The 23,909-nt window shown below is 43.3% G+C and overlaps 1 protein-coding gene across 7 annotated transcripts in view; it reads right to left on the minus strand.

Moving 5' to 3' along the window:
- LOC121672741 (forkhead box protein P1) overlaps window positions 1-23,909 on the minus strand; it is an 87,171-nt gene that overhangs the window by 12,933 nt on the left and 50,329 nt on the right. For 2 of the 7 annotated variants that reach the window (XM_042045543.1, XM_042045541.1), the window contains exons 8-14: window positions 18,976-19,059; window positions 10,346-10,547; window positions 10,171-10,250; window positions 9,429-9,530; window positions 4,631-4,752; window positions 2,548-2,617; window positions 597-635 (exon numbers count right to left, since the gene is read on the minus strand). In XM_042045543.1, the coding sequence (XP_041901477.1) occupies window positions 597-635; window positions 2,548-2,617; window positions 4,631-4,752; window positions 9,429-9,530; window positions 10,171-10,250; window positions 10,346-10,547; window positions 18,976-19,059 (699 nt within the window). The remainder of the gene's footprint in view (window positions 1-596; window positions 636-2,547; window positions 2,618-4,630; window positions 4,753-9,428; window positions 9,531-10,170; window positions 10,251-10,345; window positions 10,548-18,975; window positions 19,060-23,909) is intronic. The other 5 variants (XM_042045546.1, XM_042045545.1, XM_042045547.1 and 2 more) reach the window with 3 other exon arrangements.

Here is a 23,909-nt window from a genome sequence, read left to right on the forward strand (position 1 = left end):
GCAAAAAAATTCATCAGGCTGGGTCTGCATGATGCAAACCTGGCCTGTGGGAGGGGAATCCATGCAAACGTACTCCCCACCAAACGCTCTTGCCTGCTCCTAATTCCTGGACAAAACTCCTCACTTGCTGCCAAGCCGGCAGTTCTTCCCAGGCGAGCACAACCAGAGACAGAGTGGGGGGAGATGGGATGGGAAGGGAGGGCAGGACCAGCCCTCACTGCAGCATCTCCAGGAGCACGGCCCCTTTTATTCTTCCTTACGTTGACCTCTCCATGTGCAGCCCTATGTGTCACACGTGATTACAAAAGCTATTCTAACGGGGAGGATTATTTTTATCTTCTTGATTCAACAACCGGCAAACTCATTGTGATTAGGGGATGCAAAGAATGGTTCACATTTCCTGCACTTGGCAAAATAATGACTCAAGTTCTTCACCCACAGTGATAACTTGTAATTGCAGTAAAGCAATTTACTGGGGGAGAGGTGGGACACAAGGAGTATCTGCTACAAGACAGTAATAGGGGAGGGGGTGTTTTGGGAGCCCCTGTTGACCCGCTGGCAAAAGAGAGAACTGGTGAGAGCTGGAGTCCCCGTACCTTCCACAGACAGAGGGGGGAGAGAGCTGCTTCTTCTCCCTGGCCATGAGGGAAAACAGATAGAGGACATGTCAGCAGGGTCTGGGTGAAGGAGAGGGGTGGCTGTCACCCCACAGGAAAAGACACCATGCTGGTGGCACACAGCCCCCCGTGCAGACCCCGTGGTGCTCACAGGAATGTGCAAGGAGCAGGCCTTCCCAGAGCCCACAAAAGCTGGGGGGAACACTGCTCATCAAGTATTAATTAGACTGAATGTAGGCCCTGGCAGGCAAGGCAGCCTTGTGTCCTAGAGGAATTTGTTGCCCAAGTGAGGTCTGAACTGCCCACAAGGCAGTGGCCACCCACATTATTTGCCCAGACCCTCTACAGCCCCAGATAACCCACTGGGATTTTGACTCCAAAATCCAATGGCGGGGAGAGAAATGTGGAACCTGCTGGTTTATTTTCACCCTAAAAGAGGACCTGCCTCAGTGCAATGGTTATTATTCACCCCCACTTATTAGAGGGGTTACAGTGGTAGCAAATCTGGCCAAGGCTCCTCTCTCCATCAGCTCAGAGCACACGATGCTATGGGGGGCACGAGGACATGGCTCTCTCAGGAAAAGTGGGGAATGGAAACAGTTTGGAGGTTATCACGAAAGACAAGAATGGATGGAGATGACGACAACAACATGTGTTTCAGAAATAAAACACGAACAGTTCCATATGATAAGCATATTAATTGAAATTAGTCACATAGTTAACAATGTGAAGAAATGCAGGATCATTTCATTTTTGCCTTTCAGCCTCATGAATGCAAAATGTGCTTGTAATCTTAATACTATTCAGGAGACAAAGCAGTCTTTAAAAATCACACTTCACAAGACTCAAGGGAAAATAAGTTACTAATGAATGGTATTTACAGTTGCTTCATTTAAACATACTTTTTCCTGGGTTTTGCAGGAGTTACTGCATAAACTCAAAAAATTAGAAGAAAGGTAAAACATCATTTTCCTCCTAATAATCTGTTTCTTGGTTCTGAAAAGAGAAGTCTGCTAAACCTTCCACAAAACATGACTGCCCAAGCAAATACCCATGGCATCAGTGAACTTCTTGAGAGGTGACCCCCAGGAATCACCTGGGGGGCAACCATGCATGATGTTGCCTTCTGGATTCATTTATAATATATAGAAACCAGGTTTGAACCCCCCCCCAAACACACAGACCCCACTACAAATCACGGCATGGTAATGCATTTGCATCTTTGGTTTATACAGCAAATTTACCTAGGGTTTTTGAGGCAAAAATTCGACTCAGGAATTTGCTGAAAGGGGAAAAAGGGCACCAGAAAAAGGGCTGGAGACATGGACACTTTTAGGCTGCAAGTTATTAATTCTGTACCCACACTTTGTGTATTTCTGCATCGTGAAAAAACAGAATTTTTGTCTTACTATTACAGTTTAAACCAATAAAAATGATCTTTTCTTTTCTACAGGAATCGTGCCGTTTATTTTTTACCAACAATAGGAAGATATGCAAAAATAGCCCTTAAAAGAAAAGGGGGAAAAAATGATCTGCTTTCTCTTTAAAGCCATGAACAATAGAAGGTCACGTGCCGCAGTATCCTATCATTCAGCACATTAATAGCTGTGCTAGAGTAATTACACTTGTGGTATTTTTGCCTCAAGTGAAATTCTGAAATAAGAGGATGGAAATTATGATACTGCTGATAAATATTAATAAGTGAACTTTTAATTTTTTTGCCACAATATTCAAAATGCTAAGCATCTAGCTAATGCTGAAGCAGCCTGATATGTGTTTGCCTCCAGGGACTATGATGCTTTATGCACTTAAGAAAAAAGTTTAACGGAATTAAAATTTAATATCTAATTAGAGCAAGGCTAATATATTTTGAAATGAGTGGGGAAGACACACGCCTCTGTTGCATATTTGCTACAGTCATTAATCTTACCTGTAAAGCAGCATTGAGAGGTGTGCAGTAGGTGTGGCTGGTCTGTATGTTTTTAATAAGAGAAGGGTTACTGCATAAGAAAAACATAAAAAGGAGAGTTAAATGCAACCAACTTCTGTGCGAGTGTTTCAAGCACGTAATGCTTCCTCCCCCACCAGAAAACTAGAGCTGAGACTGGTTTTCCATACGAGTTCTCTTTCGTGTCTCTTTTTTTTTTTTTTTTTTTAATTTAAAGAAAATATCTGAGTTTTCGGCTATGGTTATCATATTTGCCTTTACTAAATAAGGAACATCATTATCTCTTGACGTTACCTCGCCATGTGTTCTACTACCCTGCGTTAGTGGCACATCTTGGCATCTCTGCTCATTTTAGCTGTGTTCAGGAGAAATTCTCCAATTTTCGCCGTGTCTGGGAGCCCGTTACCAAGTGAAGGTCCATCATGAGGAGGCAATGATCAAAAGCATCACGGGACATTTTAAACTCTGCTTCATTCAAATGACTCTCCAAGTTGCTGGCAGCGGAGTCTCTCCCAGTGGAGGGGGGCACCACGATGAGAAAGGATTTATTTGATCGATGTTATTCCCTGCCATGCCAAGGGCCATGGTGAGGGGCTGCCCACACCATCACCCCAAGCAGCCCGTGGGCAAGGAGGCACGAGGGCAGGCGGCCCACAGAAACCACCACACTGCCCTAAAAGCCTTTTTTAGTAAAAAATATTCTGGTGTGCTATTTTGGACCCTTATTTTTGTCAACTTTACAAAAGGGATCCCAATATCATGGTTCCATCGGGAGATTAAAATAATGAAATAGAGACTAGGTAAAAAAATGCCCATGCAAAGCATCTCCCAAAAGTTTTATCACTCACTGGGCATGTTTTTATTTTAATTTTATTAATGTGGGAATAAATTATGGTGAGCAGAGTCTTAACTGAGGCCCTTGAACAGGGACCAGCAAGGATCAGCTGTCCAGGACAGATGGCCTTCGAGTAAAGGTCAAAGAAAATCCCTCTGGGAAGCCCAGGAATATTGGTGCATGGTTGTTGGTAGGCACACGATGGCCTGTTGATAATCTTTACAGCTGGTCTCACTGCATTTTCAAACTCTTTAAAGTGAATTCAGCATTTCTGTCTCGTAAGTACCTTACTTTTCTTGATTAGGAGTTGCAAAACAAAGCATACAATTGAAAGCAAAGGAAAATATCAGAATTAAAACTTATCTGAAGCCTTTCCTGGCATATATCTGTCTTCCTGACACGTCTACAGCAGCATATCTGCGCTAGCGTGGATAATTATCTTAGTCTACATTGCTCTATAAATAAATGCTTTAACAAACATGTCAGAGTAGAGTTATTACTACAGGCATTTGGATTATCAGAGTAGGACACACAAAATACACATAACAACCAAAAATTTAGTTTCTTTAGCAGCAAAGGTGATGTCACTATTTTGTGAAATGCAAGTCTACATGAGATGGGTAAATCATGCAAAGCAAAGCAACAGCAGAAAAAAAAAATTAAAGCAAGTAAAAGCTCTTACTGTGCAACAAGCTCGCCAAAGTTTTCATCAGGGCAGTATTTTCGAGGACGGCCTCGTTGAATATGACGGCCACGTTTAAACTCTTCATCATCAACAGTCCAAAAGGACCCAAACTCATCCTCTACTCTGATAAAGCACTTATGCAGTGAGAGGTTGGTGCGAATGGCACCCTGGGACAAGAGCAGCAGCAAAGGAGATGAAGTGGAAACAAAGGGACACGGGATCGGGGACAGAACAGACATCAAATACAAGGAAAAGGAAAAAGAAAATAAAATGCAATAAGCATAAGCAAATGGTTTGTGAGGGTTAATATGCATTGCCACCTAAAAGCTACTAGCATGTGATGCAACAAACACCAAGCAAGCAGGGTCAGGGTACTGGTGGGCATACAAACAGTAGTGATGAGATGTTTGTCTTGGTTTCCCTTAACTGAGACAATGCGAAACCACCTGTGGTTGGTCTAACACCAGCTAGCAGCCAAAAGCCTCTACGTTAAACTGTAAGCATGATCCGAGCTAGGCTAAGAAGTTCAAACATGGTGGACATACCCACTGATCTTTTGTGGCCTTCGTTTTTGGAACTCTAGTTCATCCACTGTCCATACTGCCCCTTTAACGTTTTCTACTCGCACAAAACACTTGTGAAGACTAAGATTATGACGCACTGCATTCTGCAGCAAGTATAAAAGAGAAAACATTCAAAAACCTTCTATGAGAAAATGCTCATCATTGTCCAAGAACAGCAGCAGCACAGTCAGCTTGACAGTTCTCATTTTGCAATGTTAAGCCCCTTCCCCTCCCCGCACCCGCTTGCTTTCCCAGGCTCTTTACATCTTATTTTGCAAAGACAAAATAAATATGAAAGCTTAAACCCAAGATTAAAAATTCACATTATTCTTATCAATTATCCCCAGTGTGACTGAGAACAGCCACTATTTTAAGCATGCATGTTGTAGAATACAGCACATTTCATACAGAACACAAGAGGAACATTGCTTAGACTTTTTCAAAACAAATATATACTCTCTGCAAAAAGAAATTTCTCCCCTCCTGGAAAAGAAAGCAGTTAGAAAGAACAGAAAAGATTTTATATTAGTACAGTCGACTGGATTTAGCTGTGAGGCGCAGGAGCTGGTGTTGCTGCGGTTTCCCACAGCTGGGCTAATGCGATTCAGGTGCTGCACCTCCCTCCACACCCACAGCACGGGCCAGGGGCTCGGCAGCACCCCACCGGCCGGCCGGCACCAACTCCTGCCTCCACAGCTTGCTCTTATATGGAAGTTGGCTCCTATTTCTGGCAGACTACTGTAGTGACTGATCTGAGCCTCTGCCAAGTGAAAACATGAGGAGGGCTCTCTGAAACAAAGTGATAATATCCCCACAGCTCATCACCCAGAGCGACCTGTGCTCATGGCATCCGATGCCCGGACGTCCACCCTGAAGCTCGGCACTGGGAAGGATGAGCACGGCCAACCCCTCCAATGTGCTGAGACACAACGAGACGCCTCTCTAAGGCATGGCAAGCTGTTGGCTTTTCTGCCCCTGCTCCCTCTGACACGGTGCTGAGAGCCTTATTATTCCTCAAATGGAGTGCTATGCTTTGTCCTCGCTTCAGGAGTTTCCTGAGCAAATGCCCTGCAACAGTTGGACCCAGTGGTCTTAAAGGTTTTTCCAACCTAAAAGACTCTTCAAAGCCATTGTTCATGGAATTCATAGGAATTTGTACATGGAGCTTGTTCCCAGTGCTGCTGAAAGGGGCTTGGGAAACAGGAAAAACAGAAGAAGCCATTTGCTGAAAATCTGCAGGCGAACAAACTCCATCCTCACTGGCACCATTGATTCAGTCAATCTGGTTGACTCGTTAGCAGGCACAAAGCCAGCCAAACACATGGCCTGGGTCTAGGCAACCAGGAGATGACAATTTTTTTTCCTTCCGACATCATCCTCTCCTTTTTTTTCACGAACATGGGGTCTGGATGGTGAAAAGGGAGCTCTAATTGTGAATGTCTAAATCACTGTGCAAACAAAGGGTAGCACAGAGCATTTGTCATGTAAATCAGGAGGCAGTGGAGTGTGTGCTGGGAGGGGAAGGCAAAGAGTCTTCTGCTCCTTCTCCAATTCCCTGCCATGCCTAGTGCAGTCTCCACATTCCCACCCTGGTAGGAGTGGAAGATTTGGGGTTTGAGCTGCCTTTGCTCAGCAGATGCTTGAGTGCCAACACATCTCCTCTGGCTGTAGGTGCCTGATGCAGGCACTTCAGCTTTCCCACAACCATCTGCATCTGAACTGGTGAAACAGTAAACCTTGAATATGCTTTTCCTCTCAGCAAGGCAGAAATCTAGCAGAAAGTCAACCTGTCCATCAGGCCTGCTTCCTTCTGCCCTTATTTTCTTCTTCCTGCTCTTATTTTTCATGGGTTTTTTTCCCCTCCCACCTCTTCCAGATTTCAGTACTGTTGACTTTTTGGCAAAATCCCTGATTTTGAGGTGGAGGAAAAACATGTAAACACCCCACACCTTACGAGATGAAATCAGCCAGCTCAGCAACTGCTGGTGGGTGCCGTGCTAGTGCAACCCGACACAGGGCTGCTGGCCCACATCTGGGTAACTCAGGCAGTTTCCTGTGAAAATGGGAACACTGTCAAGTCTGGAACAAAATGTAAGAATAATAATGCTATTTCCCCCAGTGAAAGCTGATCTTGTGGTTCATACAGCAGTTGATCAAACGCACAAGGCAAAACCCAGCAAAGGGAGTCCTCAGAGTTTGTAAATAGTCTCTAAAGACAGGGTTGAGCAGAAATATTTGTGTTTTTCTTTAAATAAATTTAATGCTGGAGAAATACTTTACAGACTGTTCTTGTTCTCTTGAAGTCCATTTGCAACTAATGGTTAAGGCTGGGGGACAGGGCTCTTGCTGGGTATGCTGAGACAGAGAAGTTGAATATTTACAAGACATCCATGAAGTGTGTTGCCTTCATTTTCTATTTTCCATGTGATCACTTATTTAAGTAGTTCATGCCAGAAAAAAATTGTTGTGTTTCTCCTGCCTCTGGATACTTGCTATCTAACAGTTTTATTTGAACAATACCCCAATGTGTCAGAGCCACACCTGCAGCCTGTGCCTCATGGCTGTGACTCAGTGCCAGCAAATTACTCCAAAAAATAAAAGCAAACAGACATTGCTTCTGACCTGTCTGAACCAGTTCACAGTGCTCCCCCAGCAATCAGCTTAACAGAAAAATTAGGAGCTATTATTGTAAGATTATATATTTACCTTGTTAAAAATATTTGTATGCAAGCCACTTTTGCAGAAAAATTACCCTGAACATGCTTCAATGTAGTAAATGAAAGGGTTTGTTATTTTAATAACTGCTCAGGCTCTGCCGTACTGCATTTTGGGAAAGAGGTTCATTTTTTAAAGGTCTTTATTCTTGCACTCTTCTGTATTTTTGAAATAGGGCTCAGGGAAGATTGTCTACACCAAACCCTGACCCTAAACTTGGGGAACAGTGACCCAAATGACCCCTAAGCATTAGCTGAAGGTGGGCACAAATCAGCACATATATATTCAAATTATTCTGATTCTGCAATTAGCCCCTTGTGCTCGTTCTGCGCCCCGTGGGCTTCCCATCATGCCAATCCAGAGCTGCATTTTCATCCCTGCTGTTCCTGGGGGCTGGCAGAAATCTGAGCAGTCTCCTGCACAAAATCTGCACTACTCTAACCAGTTGTCTATTTTGCTGGCATTGGTGGATGTGGGGGTGAAGTTTTTCTTTCCTGTTACATGAAGCAGGACCTGGACACCTGCAAAAGGTCAAGGTGTCCAAGAAGGGGGTCTCCAAATGGCACCTGCCTCCCTGGGACACTCAGTGCCCTTCTACAAGCCTGAGAATCTGCAGCTCAGCCTCTCTGCTCCTCTTCTGTATCTGCACTGGCTTCTGGGACTGGATTTTATGGGATGCCAAAAGCTAATTCCCAAAACTAGCCCCACAGAAGATATAGCCAGGACTGCCTGCTGCCTTCTTCCACTCCTCCCTCCACTTCCCTTTGCTGCTGGAACTAAATAGGATTTTTACTTTAGCACCCACACCTGCAGCTGCTGAAAAGTCCTACTGGAACCACTCCAGGAGCAAAAGACAGGCAGGTCTAAAAGGATCTTAAATCAGGGAAAGTTAATTTCCTTTCTGGATAGTAAGGAAGCTGCGAAGTTAAACACTGCTCATGTTTTCCAACTGCAGGGAAGAATAAAAGCAGCAATCACATAAAGTTTTCCTGAACTTGAGAGCTTCTAGACCAGGATTGAAAATGTACAAAATTGTGCTGGGATCTGAATGAAACGGAAACCATGCCACTAAAAACCAAGCTAACTTCCAAGGACCATTTTTAGCTCCATCCGCTGAAGGAATTAATCCTAAATGCAGGCTGGGACAGGAAAAACAGAAAGAACTGATGGAACAGCATGTATGGGACCTATTCATACAACCTGGTCATTTGAAGTTGTTTGAGAACAACAGAGCTGTCTGGGTTAAGAGAGATTCCAAACACCAGGGTACAGTTTTTACAGCAACACAACATCCTGTTATTTGATTCATTCATCTGTGATTGCACTAGATTCAGAAGCCAATATGACTATTAAAGTGGTGTATATAAAGTGAAAGAGTGGCCCCCCAAAATACAGAATAAAATTAACTCTTATCTCTCTAACCGTCTTATCTCTTATCTAACAGTATTTGTGATATTTATCAAAGGAAATGAAAGTGCAAAACCCCAAGTTTATTTCTGTTAAAGACATTTCTTATTGAGGGGCTTGTTTCTTGTGCATTAAATTCAATGAGCTTCTACTGTGTGATTAAAAAAAAACAGAGAGGAAGTTTGTAACAGCTGTTTATGTAGTTAAGAGTCAATCGACTGAGGAAAGAAATCCACCGATCTATAGATCCTAGGGAAAAAAATGGTTGTTGTGATTACTACCTGCATACCTAAAAAGACGAACAGTGTATCTTCTACTGACATAAGAACTTTACCTCTTTTTTTTTTTTTTTTTTTAATTTTCTAATACGTTCCGACTGAAGAGCCAGAGTTTCCCAGCTCGTAGCAACCACACAGAGGAACTCATGGCATAATCACAGAACATAAAAGCCAATAATGGGGATTCAATTAGTGGTTTTCAAAGGCAGAGGAATTTTTCCTGCCAAATATCAAATTGTTCCTGCAGATAAGGCACCCGGCGCGTGTCGTAACTGCCGATCTGAATTTTTCATGTCCCCACGTCAGGACAATTTATGTCATCAGCAAGGTCGGTTCTGTGCACGGCAGAGAGCAAAGGCAGGAGGTGGGCTCAGCCTTACCTTCCACGTCGCCGCGTTGCGTCGGAAGTAGGCGAACATTCGCGTGAACCAGTTGTAGATTTCGTTTAGTGTTAGCTGTTTTTCGGGAGATTCCAGGATGGCCTTGTGGAGCAAAGCGATTGCAAGATCAGTTATGAGCACACCAGTACAAAACACACTCACAGTTTTACTTTGCCCGATACAAAAAAGGAAAGAAAAGAAGAATGAAAAAGAAAAGATTTGGAGCAAAAAATCCAAAGGAGGGTTTTCACAATATGAACTAAGATTAATGGCTGTATTTAACAGTTCAATGGCAAAATTCAAAATGGAATTATCTAATTGTTTTGAGTTTTTATTTCTGTTTCCTTACAGAAATATTAATTTATTAGTCATTCATAAAGCAGAATCAAAGAGAAATGCAAAACATTTCACTAGCTGATTAAAGCTCAGTAATTATTTAGAGCTCAGATTAATTCTAGGGATCAGAGATTACTGTAGCTTGTGATAATTGACTTGCCATCTTTAAACAGGCTCATTTTCACTGTTGTGTGAAATGAATTTCCTAATAATCACATCGTATTGTAATACTTAATCAAAAGCAATTATGTTATATATTGCAGTTCTAAAAACCCTTATAGTAAAGGTTTGAGCATTTGAGCACGCTTACGTACCAAAGGTTTGAAAATCTATTTAATCCAGAGTGTGCACATATAGGGAGATATATTTTTTCCTAATCCAGCCGCGTGTGTTTGGCTCAGCTTACCTGTCTAATTAAAGATGCATACGTGAATGGTGGTCTAACTTCTGCGTTCTTATAAAATTCTTGGTTCTGGGCAATATCTGCTAAATAAGAGCAGTTGTTCTGTTATCATCAGAGCCCAATCACCACAGCTGGGCCGTGGGCAAACACGGGGGCTGTGCCAGCAGAACCCCTTTACCTGAAGAAATGGGGACGTTGTATTTATCCGAGTACCGCCTCCGGATGGGTCCGACGTTGTGCATGCTCGTGGTAGTGATGACTGACGGTCCCTGCGTGACAGGAGTGATGGGCGCAGTCGGGGTGGTGGGAGTATGAGGTAAACTCTGCGGAGACGCCTCGGACGCGGTCTTGGAAAGCGTGACGCTCGATACCAGATTCAGCTGTGGAGGGAAGGACAAGGCTTTAGTTACAAACAGCATTTCTGCATGGTTAAGGGCTGCAGAGGACACCCTTGATACCACAGTGTCCCTCAGTTCACAGCAGACACTGCAGCTTTAGCACAAAGTGCTGCTGTAACATCTCCATTAGGAGCCAGCAAAGGGAAATAAATATGATAAATACATATACAGATTTCCAAATAGGTTTAAAAAACCGAAAAACATAGCCTGCTGCCAAAAGAATGAATCATGGATTTTTATCTAAATATTAGAAGATCTTGCACAGTACATGATCATTTTAATATTTTACTTCAGGTTTCATTGTTTCACAGTCTAAACTGCACACCTCTCTGATTTCCATTCTATCATTATGCATGGCTTCTAATCAGTCTTCTTGGATATTTCATTGAAGGCATCAGGCTTAAAATAAAAGGCAAGACTTTCCTAGGGACATGCTAGGGAGAAATGCAATCTCTCTCTTCAGCATTTGGGCTTTTCTTTTTTTTTTTCTCTCTGTTCATCCATTTTAGAAGCAAAGCCCAGAGTAGGTTAACACTGGAATAATTTAATTAATCACAGTACATGAAATACTGTGAGCATTCAGCCCAGCACAAGTGGCACCACTCTGTTTTTTCTTCCTAGGATGGAAGGCATTGGTGTTACCTGCACAAAGCCCAGCCCCACTGGTGTGGCAGCGTGCCACAGCAGGCTGTAAAACACACCTGCCTCCAGGATTGGGTATCAAACCCAGCTCCAACCCGACTCTTTTCGATACACAACCCTATTTATATAACCAGCATCCACATTCCTCCCCAACCCTTTCTTTTTGCCCTACAACGTCCTTTGAAAGACGACGCTCCATCTCAATAGGTTGCTGCTGCTGAAGTATTTTAAACAAACAATCCGATCCCTTAACTACAACATCACAGAAGACGACCGAGAAAAGGGCTCTTTGACTACTTCCACATTTCTTTCCCTTAGGCGGTTTCACAAATAATACTGGTGAAATCCTGACCGCATTGAAGTCGGTAGCAAAATTCCCACTGAATTTAACAGGGCCAGAATTTTACAACTTTTGCTAGTGATTAAAATTCCTTTTTTGCTAGACATTAAACCTTCTGAGATGAAGGCAAGGCACACGACACAGCTATGCCCCCAAATATCTCATGTTTATCCATAAGGCACTGTATTAATTTTCCTTGTATGAAACTAACCAGATAAGAAAACTCCTATTAGCATCCCTCATACGAGTTAATAGCCACAAATAATGTTTCTTTTTAAAAATAATAGGATTTATCCCAAACAAAGGTCGTGGAAAATAAAGAGCTGTACTGTTACAGAGAGGATACCAACACAAAAAGCCCATCACCCACAGAAAGGGTTCAGCTGAGGGAAGATAAATTGTGATTGCTTGTCCTTCCTGACAGTGGGAAGGAGCTGAGGGAAGCCCCAGCCACAAACTCCTGGCACAACCTGGATGCTGCTCCAAGGGAAGAAGGTGGTGAGCAGCAGACGTGCAGACACGCACCTTACCCTGCAGGTGCTTACAAATGACTCCTCACCTTCCAGCGGGAAAGATTTAACACTTTGTGGCAAAGCCAGGGAGCGTGAACCCAGAGAGGGATGGTGAAGGTGGTGAAATGCAGGTATTGATCCCTGCTCCAGCATGAACCACTACCTGCAGTCTGAAGGTTTAAACCCTCCTGGTGCCATGCACTGCCCACCACGTGCCACCCGGTCTGCTCGTTGACTGGCCTGATTTAAGGACACTGATTAGGGACATATATATAGTAATGTCTCCCTGTTATCCATCTATCCATCTATTACATATGATAAAAGGACCAGTGATGATAATAACAGTGCAACTGACAGGTCTCACCATGAAATTAAATCTACTGTATTTTATCTCAGTTTCTAAATGGACATTTTAACAGTCCAATAACTGCGAAGAAATTTGCATCAATTTTAAGTGCCCTTCTCAGTGCAGTCCCAGCAGCCGGGCCCTCCCGTTGGAAAGATCACTGCTCCTGCTTCATCATTATGGCTCCCAACTACTCCATTTCAAAAGAGTCCCCTTCCTTTTTCAGCATGTAAAAACTTAACATTTAATCTGTTTCTACTAGGGAACCTTGAGAAAGGATCCACAGAGGTCAGCACTCCCTGCTTAAAGAATCTGAATCAAGTTACATTTCTTTAGGCTTTTCAGCGTAGGTAGCGACGAGGAATAAACACAGAAGAGGACGAGCAAAAGGGGGGGCTTTAACAGGCTTGACAAATGACACTGTGATTCACACCCACTGCTGGGCTGCCACTAATAAGCTACAGAGGAAGCAGCCAATCTCAGCTAATTACCAGATAAAATTGTATTGTAAGGACTCTAATTAGGAGATGCTTATGGAGGTGATCTAATGATTAAACGCTGCATCCAAGTGACCCCACCATCAATGTGCAGTGGTGCAAGATGTCACCGGAATATTTTGTAGAAACAGTAATTTTATTTCAAGGAGGGGAGGCAGTAATATTTGTAATAATGGCTATGAGGTAAACTAATTAAAAGACAGTTCCTAAAGGAAGACTGTGGCTTTGAGCAGCTGCGGCCGTTCCAAAACAAAGTGCCAAATCTCAACAGAGGAGCTGCAGTCAAGTGGAAAATTTCTGCCTGACCTCTGCTCTCGCTATTAATTTGCAGGAAACCTAATGACACATATACATATTCCCACAAAATTGTTCTAATTGCTAATTTGCCAAAGGAGCCCAGTTTCCAAATTAAACATGACTGCAGTCTGTGAGGAAAGAGAGAACAAAAAGCTGGAACGCAGCGAGTCTGCTGCGTTTCACCTCCGACGACCATTTGTGAGCCTGAACCAACAAGTTAATGAAACACGACCTTGTCCATCGCTAGCGAAGTTTTTCCGTTTTCCGTGTTTTATTTGATGACACTCTCCTCTTCCAGCTGGGTTCCCCAAACCTGAGCCAGGGTGAGGGAGGAGAGGGCTGCCTCCCTCTGCAGCCTTTCGCTGCCGCTTCCTTTGTTGCATTGATAGCGCCAAGGCTGAAAAATCGGTTGTGAATTAGAGCAGAATAACAAATTATGAATGGTGTTGGTTTTGTTGCCATCTTGAATTATTAATCTGAATGGTAAACTATTAAATCTTAATATTGGCGTCAATTAGAAACGTGGAAGCGGCCGTGGATGACTGTGCAGGGCAAAGATCAGGGAGGGACTGGGCTGGGAGGGTTTCTTTTCCTGATGGAAACTCTACACGGTTTCTCCCTGTTTGCATTTGCTATTTAAAAACAAGTTACTATGATTAGAAAAGTTGTTCACATTGGTATTTTGTACACAGGCTGTTTCCCACATACTGTAATTTTTGGATGAGTATCACTGCTGGCAGAGGGGAAGGAGCCCAAGTCACAGAGTGAGCACTTGAACAAGCAAGAACGCTTGCACTGCAGCAATGCACAACATAGGCACTCAGAAAGTACACCCCTGCACCAAGGAGTTAAAATGTTTTTGTAATATTTGTCCTGGGAATGGGGGGAGGGAGGATCTCCTCCAGCCTTTAAAAACAACCAAAACCAAAAATAAGGAAAAAAAAAAAACCCAACAGAAAACCCACCAAATCCCACAACAGTTCTAAGTCCTAAAATTCTGCAAATTCCATCACTGAATTTTGTTGATTGCTTTGTTCACTTTTGGTTTTTGAGAATATTTCCTCATACTGTTTTGATTTGGGCATTCATAACTGCCATAATTGTTTCAGTGTTCCCTTTCAAGAAACAGCCATGTCTCCCTATTAAAGGCGAAAACTGAGTCATTTGCTTTTTTTCTTTAGATATCAACAAGGCAGAGAGGTAACCCACTCCATCACCCTGGAAAACAGATTTCCAGTTAGTGGCCCTCCCACTAGGACTAAGTCTGATTTCTTTTTGTGTAAATATTTTACATGACAATAGCAGTTGCACATAAAATAGCACTGAAACTCTTTAAAAAAAAAAAAAAAAGTGTTTCTAAGTGTCACAGTGAGGCCATACCCTGTGACTCCTCTACAATGGGTGCTGCTGCTCTGGACCCAGCTGGGGCTGCGGACTTACCTGCACTGAGTTCCTGAAACCAAAATACTTTGGAGAAGAAACTCCTTTTCTTGACGCCAAGGGTGAGAGAGAAAGTGAATACTGGGCCTAAAACTTTGTTCAGTGCTGTGTCTTCCTCTCCCTGCTTCAGCCTGGACACATTAGTGTATTGGATGCAGAGCCTGGCAGGCAGCAATCACTTAGCAGGTGTTGTTATTGGCAGGAATACTAAGGAAACTGAAGCTGAGGAGTGAGACTTAATGAAAACCAGTATATAAAAACAGCTTTTGTTGTGCTTGAGAATCTCTCTTTATTGCTGCATATCGTTATTTTTTCAAACTATAAAGTATGGCTACAGCAGCTAAAATGCTCAGTCATTACCTCAACAGTTAAAAGGCTCTTTTTTTTAATGCTTTGTTATTACAGTTGCTAAAAACAGTATTTCAAAACAATCCTAACTGCTATGGTTATGGTAAAAAAAATACATTAAAGAAGGGATATCTAACAGTGCATCTTATTTAAAGTGCCAGAAGGGTCTTTAAAAGTTTTCTGCCTATTTTTAAAAGATGGTTGTAGCACCTAGTATGAAGAATTACTTGGTTGGTTGATGCTTTTTCCTTCTCCTTCCCTTCCTATGAACTTCGACACAAGTTAATCCTCCCAGAAGAAAGCACATTTCCATTTGAACCTATTATGCTGATGGCTAACACTGATGAAAACAGCATGTCGGGGGGGGTATCTTAATAGCAAAACCAGGATGACAGTTCTTGAGAAATCGCTGTTCCGGCTTTTGTGTTGTGGTTTTGTTTTTTTACCTTGAAAAAAGTTCACCTTACCAAAACATGTCACAGCATATTCTGTCTCATGGCTTTGTTCTCACTTTACTCAGGCCCCTCAGTCCCACCAAAACAACACGTGCAGCACGAATGGGAACAACGCTGCCTGCTCTGAGTGTTGAGTTCTGAGAGAGCTCCGTTTTCTTTTAAAGTGCTGCTGTTGAGCATTTCCATTACAAAGCTGGGTGTTTTTAAAGGTGATCCTGAGCCCTGCCCCAACTCCTGGGATGTTCCCCCCCACCCCAGACCCCCTCCTGCCTGCCCAGCAGCCCCTGGGGAGCAGCAACAGACACTGTCAGCACCTCCCTGCCCATGCAGTCTGCCAATGATTTGGGCCATCAACACTATCTACACAGGAATGCACTTAAATCTCATCGACTTTAGTAGGACTAGAGAGCTTTACTGAGCAGATGTCTTGGTGGGCTGAAATGCAGGGGCCACTCCACCACCCCTCCCAAGCTCAAAATTACTGCAAAGAGCTACAGCCACTCAAAGGTTGGGATGGGATGGATGGACATCACTAAATCAGACAAGCAACCCTTCCCCAGAGCTGGGTGAGTTTTGAATTGACGCACAACCATCAAGAACTTGGCTGTGGTCCAGCTAGTCCAAAGTGGTCCAACACCACCCGCTCAGCTACCGCCCAAAGCCCAGAAGGCAAAGATGGCACAAGTGGTCAGAGTGGGTTACACATGGCACATGGTTAACACAGATGCTCATACACCCTACTACCTGCCAGTAACAAAATAGTTTAAAACAAGAATGAAGATCCTTTAAAGAGAATAAAAACATTTCCTTGGTCATGAAAAGGCTGTAATTTTAAATCCCAACTCACTATGTTTGGATTCGCAGCCGCTTTTTCCTTTAAAATCACCGAAGTACCATAATATATTAGTTCTAACACACACCTTGCATTAGTTATGTTGGCAGAAAAAAAATTAATTACTGGATGTAAAGACTACTTTGCAGTGCAATAATGGTCATCAGATCTTTTTACCAAAGTCCTATCCCACTGAGTTAAAAGGATGAGGGTCTAGCAGAGTCTATGCAATGCCTGTGTATTTTTTTCACTAGGAGAGCACAATTTATGCAAAACACTATACTTCTACATTTTATAATTAATTTTCAAATGCTTCACCTATACATATTTTAATAATTTCTGATTTATCAGATGGTATCTATAATAAATTTTTCTATATTTCAATAAATGAAAAGAAGGCAGTTTCAATCCAACAACAGAGTGCCACACAATATAGGCCTGTCAGGCACCAATTTTTACTTCTAACATGTAAGTTAAAGGATAAGGAATTTATAATGCTGCCTGTGAACGAAACCACTTTTCATACACAAATGTGATCTTTTTTTTTTCCAAAGGGTAATACAACAGTACATTTACATAAACTAATCCAAACAATCTATGTATTTGACAATGGCAAACCTCACACAGACTGCCTATTGTTGGTTTACATCTTGGAGTTCTTTATGTTGGCTTGTAACACTGCTCTAGCTGTCAAAGGTTTGACTTGGACTCTAAATAAATGGTTATAGAAGTGCTGTGCAGCGATATTGGACTTCTTTGCAAAAGAAAACCTGCTGTGTATGAATTCAAAAGCTATTAATTTTTCAGTCAAAAATATTCATGCCTATTTCTTTTAATAAAGAAACACTGTGCTGAGCAACTGAGAGATAATGTTGACTAGTGGTACAGAATTTTCAATAGAGCAGTTAAAAATAAATTTAGTAGGAGGTCCCCAACAAAGCTATAATTTTCCAGAATGTAAAACATTTTTAATACTAATCAAGACAGCCCTTTTCCCCCTGTGTTCAGGGTTTTTTTTCCACTGCTTTTCCCTGTTTATTAGCTGTTAACACTAATCTTCATGGCGACACCGCCTGGTATCTCCGTAGCCTACAAGACCCGCCAAAGCCTCCTGCCCTCGGCGGCCCGGCATCGATCACGAGCTGCCTTGCCAAACACTGCTCGCCTTCTGATGATTTCCTCCCTTTAGTTGGTAATCCTTCCTCCTGAGGGGCACTGCTGTTATGAAAGGCCTCAAGGCAGAGTGCTTTGAGACTCCCAGATTATTCCGCTGTTTTAATTTTTAATCCAGTAAGAGCTATAGAAACCAAACCTCCTCCCCATTCTGTTGGGTCTACACACTTTTCCAACAATGCACTGAAGCATTTGCATTCAGGCTGGGATGGATGTGAGGAACTAGAAGAATGCTATTTTTATAGATACCACCAATAGTTTCTACTCTAGAGGGCTGGTGTCCACCAGACCAAGCAATTTTAGGCATCTCAACAGCTTAAATGGAAGGGTTTGTATCTACCACTCAACTCTCTCCAAAAAGGCAAGGAAATTTCCTGTTGACTTTGACATCTGCTCCTGTGTTACTGAATAGCCTGCAATTTTCTATCTAGTAGCCTCCCTATGCACTTCTGCAGCCATTTATTTCCAACTACACGGAAACTGAGAAATCCTTTTCTAGTAAAAATGTGTGCGCGAAGTGTTTAATGATTTTATGTTCTCTATCTCTGTAATGTGTTCTGTTTCAGACATTAATTTTGTCTACCAACTGCATCTTGGCAGGCTACCATATTTGCTGGGTTAATAGTCTGACTCCTTTTTATTTCTATCACCATAAATCACGCATATATGGGTGTGTGTTTGCTTTATTTATAGAAAAAAAATCAGTCAAAACAGATAAACCAATACTTTGTCATTATGCTGCATCATTGCATATTGATTAAAATTGCTGGTACTAACTATAGATTGTCAACGCTCAATTAATTTTCACACAATGACTCAAAGCAAAATCAAGTAAAGCCAGTGTACCTTTAAATCTTACAAATCTTAAAATCAAGAAGCAAAGCACTCTCTCCATTTTGAATAATCGTCGGAAGCTCCAAGGAACACTTTCAGCATTAAGAGGCTGAGAGAAAACAACAGCTGAAGAAGGGTCATCTCAGTCAGCGAAGGAGATGGGGGATTTTCCTGGGTTCAGGGGTAACCAGGAGTTTTCCTGGGCTGCAAAGCCACTTGCTTCCCCTGCTCCCCCTTCTTTAAAGAGCAACCTAGGGTAGAGGAGGTTTCCCTTCTCAGTTTCAACAGTATAAACCCTGATACTGGGTAACCGTGATTATCATCAAAACGTGCAGTTAGAGTCACTTCTACAGTAAATGTCTGTCAGACCGGGAGAAAGCAAAATAAATATACTAAATATAATTTAATTACAACTCCTTCCTAACACTTCCTAAGATTTCATCGAAGTCAGACTGATGCAAAGCGACTTGCATGAGGCCAGAAAAAGTCCCAGTGCCTCAGCTTTGGAACCAAACTTGACTTTGAAACTCCCTGAAGAGAGGGGGATGACAAAACCCGGCTGTGCTTCCCATCTCCTCCCCACAATCAGCTCTGAAGTGGGCCAGGCTCCACAGCGTGGGCTCCAGTGGGGAACAGGAAAGAGAGGTTTGTTGTGAGGTTTGGTTTTTTGCTTTCAGCACAGCTCGGTACTTACAGGCTGAGGGGTGGCTTTTGGTTCAGTTGACTTCACATGCAGGTGTGTCATCATGGCTTGCAGGCGCTCTTTATCTTTTGCAAGCTGGAAGGGGAGAGAAAAAAAAACGTCCTCTGTTAGTCGTACAAATAAAACCCAGCCTCTGCTTATTCCTAATTAAACAGCTGGCACCGAGGCATGAGACAGAAGAGTTTTATTGCTGAGTAGTTTGGAAATTGTATATGGGCTATTCGTGAGGTAAAGCGAACGCGTGGTGCTGGGTGTCACCGCTTCCCAAAGCAAAATGCATTAGCCCTCGAGTGAGAAGAGCTAGACCTGCTGGCACCAAGAGCTTCACTCCAGCCTTGACAGCTAAAAGACAACAGTGAATCATGTTTATTAACCAGCCCCACTCCAGCTCAGGAGGTGCAGCAGAAGGAAAGCAAGGCAGCGGTTCTAGGATGCATTTTCCTCCTTTCAGAGCAGAAAACCAGTGGCACCAATGGGCTGTGGCTTCACGTCACACACAGGCATTGTGGCACATGCAGAGAGCACAGACAGTAGTGGTTAAACCACACGAGGCACCTCCGCAGGGCTCTGTGGGTAGCCTTGGGTCCAAAAGCACCTTGATCTGACTTGAGAAGGTGGCAGAGCCCTCAGTAGGTCACCCTGGGAAGCCAGGCTGGGCACCTGAGCAGGGGCACCCAGAGCATGGGGCAGGACCTGCTGTGGGAGCTGCCAGAATCCCTCTGGCATAAGCCGGAGGGCAGTGGGGTGGGAAAGGCTGAAAGCAACAGCCATCACCCCAGAACACTCATCCCTGGGCACCAATGCCACAAGACTGACGTTGGCATCCTTTCCCATTGGCCACTTCAGGCCCAGGAGTTGGGGCAAAGCTCCTGCTCTCAATGTCTCTTGCTTTTTATGGTTGAGATCCACACAGCTGCAGTCTCGGGAGCACTGGTATGCATCTATAGCCTGGTTGGCTTCCCAATGCATTTCAATGCACTAAATTTCATTATTTTTGGAAACAAGGAATATTTTAAAATGTGTGAATAGGACTTTTCTCCGGCTGCTCTTCAAAGAAAGTTACAGTGGAAAGATGTTAAGAATACTAATGAAAAAGGGATGTTGTTAACCTGCATGCCGAACATAAAGGTTGCTGCTTCCAACAGGACCTGGATGAGGCTCTTACAAATGCCAGTTTTCCCAGAGCTGAGGTTTTGCTTTAGACAAGCCAGATTCCTGGTGCCAAGAGGAGAACTGCACTCACATTTCAGCAAAACTTTAAACAACCTGCCCACCCTATCACTGTCATCTGTTTGCAGCAATAAAGTGGGGCTAAGTGTATATAAAAGGAAACTTGATCATAAATCCCCACTCATAACCTTTTGGCCAAGGTTGTCCTGCTCTTCACAAGGCGAGGGGTTTCTGACTGCGCCATGATGGGATAAAAACTGGCACTGGAGTTTCCAAGACAGGAATTAAATAAAGGAAAAAATGGTGTCACTGCACTTTTCAAATGGCTCCTCTTTCTTTTGGTCAAAAACCTCAATGGCAAGAGACAAAACCTGACACCTATGGCCATAGCTCCTGCAATCTCATCCTGATCTGAGCTGGACACTTCATGGGAGAGCTGAGGGCAGCAATGGGCTCTTATCGCAGCACTGCAGCAGGAACTTCTTCCTCTGAGAGTCCTCTGAGAACCTCTCCAGAGAAGGCAGAGGACTCACCCTCAGCTGCTGGGCTTCATACAAAACAAATTAAGCCAAGAAATAGCTGTGCTCTCCACACAGCTCTGTTGTGCAATCCCTCATTCCTAGCAGTCTCTGGGCACATGGGCTGCTTGGCGGGGTCATCTGTGCATTAAATTTTGGTCTGCAGGCTACTGCAGAAGAACAACATCTCATAGCCAAAATAAATAAAAGGCAGGCACCTGAGAGCTTCCTGCCAGCCCTGGTGTGGCGGCAGGAGGGGATGGCACCCTGGCAGCACAGGGCACACCCTGCTGCGCTTCCTCCGGCCCCCGCAGCGAGGGAGAGGGGAGAGGGGCACCTCCCTCCCACCGCCGGGGTCCTTGTTTGTAGTGTTTCCACTCATCGTCTCAGCAATGCTTTTAACGCCGAATCTGGTGGATGGAGGTTATTAAAGATCCTCTCGACATTTCAGGCAGACACACGCTAGCATTTTGTCATAGTCTAGGAATTCAAACACTCACCCAGTTAGGCAGGAGTTTAAATTATGAAAAATAGAGGTCTCTCGGTTTCAAAGCACTGAAGAGAAGTAAAAAAATCTGAAGAATTTCTTTAAACTGTTTTTCCCTTAGGTCAGGAAGCAGTAGTGATATAAAACTAGAGTGTCACTAGTAGCCCCTCTGGTCACTGGGGTCAAACAAAAGAAGCCATGAGGGATTGCTCAGCCACTGGTGGGAGCAAATTCTCACTGGTGGCAATCACTGGAGTGTAGATGGCCCAGAAATGGGGATTAATAGTCAGCAGGCAGGAAAAATGCTCTTGATCTACTGATAATGTTGTTGGGCAAGGATAGTTCTGATGTGGAGGTATGAATCTGCTCTGTACATGGGGCCCCAGGAACACAATACAGTCCATCTGAAACTTCCTTCTTTCTTCCTCTATCCATTTGGAAAGCTCTGCACGCTGGGAGTTTTCAGACTGCCATCCAATTCTCCATAAGTGTGATTTTGTGAGACTTCCTTCACCTCTGGATGTACATGTGAGTGCCTAACTGTGGTCCAACCAAAAACACATCCAGAGCAAGGTACAAGCATTGCAAGCTTGGATACCAAGATACACAGCTTGCCCTGGAGAGGTTAAATCCTAAAACTACACCAGTAGAAAAGGCAGGAGAGGGAAGCACAGAAAGCACAGGCCAGAAAGGGCTCCAGACAAGGCAGGGACCAAGGAGCAAGAGGAAAGGCATTAGAAACACAGATGATGGAGAAATTGCACAGGAGGAAAACCAGACAGAAAATAAAGGCAAGAATCAGGAATGGGAAAATGAAAACCCAGTGAGGGCATTCAACAGGAAGGGGAGAGCACTTCAGCAGCAGGATTTTCGACAGACCAAGGACAAAGAAGAAGGAAGCCAGTCACAGGCAATGCAAGAGGCAGCCAAAACACAGCCCTCCCATTCTGCGCCTAGTTAGGCTGTGCACTAGAAAGGTTTAGAATCCACTTTTCAAGAGTATCAACGGATGCTGTAGGAAAACAGACCCAAGCAGTGTTCACTACACTGAAAATGGCCAGCTGCCCTAATTTTCTCCCATTAGGAGACCCTTCTATAGAGTTATCATAGCCCTGCTGCTATCCTGAAATGTTTTCCCACTCAAAGGTAGTGCTGCAAAATGGATGTCCTACTCCAGCTAACAACTAGCTAAGGAGAGGGGTATGTTCCCTGTGTTTGCATTTTACCCAGCAGCACAATTTTCACTATTTATAATGGCAACAAATGATCATGTCAAGATGGTTTAAACAAAGTGAAATATGAGAAGATTTCTACCTTGCCTGTGATTTTTGAAGTATGTGATGTGATGGAAATGCTAAGACCAAACTTCGAGGTTTCTGCTAAGGGGCATTTGCAATCAAACAAAGGAACAGATTTGACCTGTTTCTTTCCAAAATTCCGATTAAAAATTACTTTCTTCAAAAGATATTACACTTATCTCTAACACTGATAAAACTATCATGAGTAAAATAAGTAACAGCATAAACAACAACAACAAAAGGATAGCATTTGGGTCCATCACACTCAAAACATGACGTGTATCCCTCAGGTGAAATGAATTTGTTTTGATGGGGCTGTACATGCATGAAATGGTGGGGAATGTAGATCTTGCCATGGCGCTGGACCCTAATGCTGGGAATTCTCAGCTGCACTGTAAGGCAAAACTGCTCACCAGTGCTGCAGGTCAGGGGTAAAGGCTGCGGGTCCCTTTTCTATCTAACTCACAAAACTCAAGTCTCCAAAGGGCCTGTCATCACTCTGTTGGTAACTGCTCCATGGCCTGAGTATCAGGTCAATGGTCCTCTGACCATGTCTCTGAACAGCCCATCGTTGGGGGCCACACTTTTGTTTTATTATGGTTCTGTGCAAAACCAGCCAGATAAACTAAGGACTGGAAGGCAAATCCTTCTACGTAATTAGGGGCTTTTTTAAACTATCAGAGAAGTGATACAGGATGAAAGGAGAGGGAGAAGAGGGAAGCTACAGGTATATTTCAGAAGCTGGACCACCCTCCTCCTCCTCCACCTGTCCCTGCTGGCCAATGCAGAGATGGCCTCACTCTGTTATCAACACTCCTGTCTAAATCAGGCCTCCAGTTCATCCTACCTACTCTGCTCATATCTGTGTCTCATATGATTGTTAAATCCAGAACTTTCTGGCCGTCACACCACTTTGAAATTATGGTCCTGTCTTGTGGACCTTATGCTGCTTTCCCTTACAATGACTCCGAGCACTGCCAGCACTAAATGGGTGTGAAGCTGTAAGTGTAAGTCATTTAGAGCAATTAGCAGAATGCACTGCTGATAAACCTTTCAAAAATACTGGCAAGGGCTTATGGAGAGGTGGGAACCAAGTATCTCTGTTCTGTCCCTGTTAAATGCAGGGCATCCTCCTGTAGTTCCAGGCACAGCCATTCCCAGTGACTGTGGGAGAGAAGGATTAATGCTTTTCAAGCTGACTGCAACTGAAGACTCTAGATTTACCTTCAGCCTCAATATTACTGCACCTTGGTGAAAGATTATCTCATCTCTCAGTTTACCAGGAAGACTGTAGATTTTTATTTTTCTTTTCCTAATTCCCAAGAAACTTGTTAAAATAACAGACCATTTCTCATAACATTTTCTGCAAGACTCTGATATTTTATGACTGGTAGTTTGATTTTTATAAAACTTGTATTAAAATAGTTTATATTGCTTCAGCTAATAGTGAAA

This window comes from Corvus kubaryi, unplaced genomic scaffold, assembly GCF_017639235.1.
Source record: "Corvus kubaryi isolate FWS band 111438036 unplaced genomic scaffold, C.kubaryi_AGA036_p1.0 64923, whole genome shotgun sequence".
Classification (NCBI taxonomy): domain Eukaryota; kingdom Metazoa; phylum Chordata; class Aves; order Passeriformes; family Corvidae; genus Corvus; species Corvus kubaryi.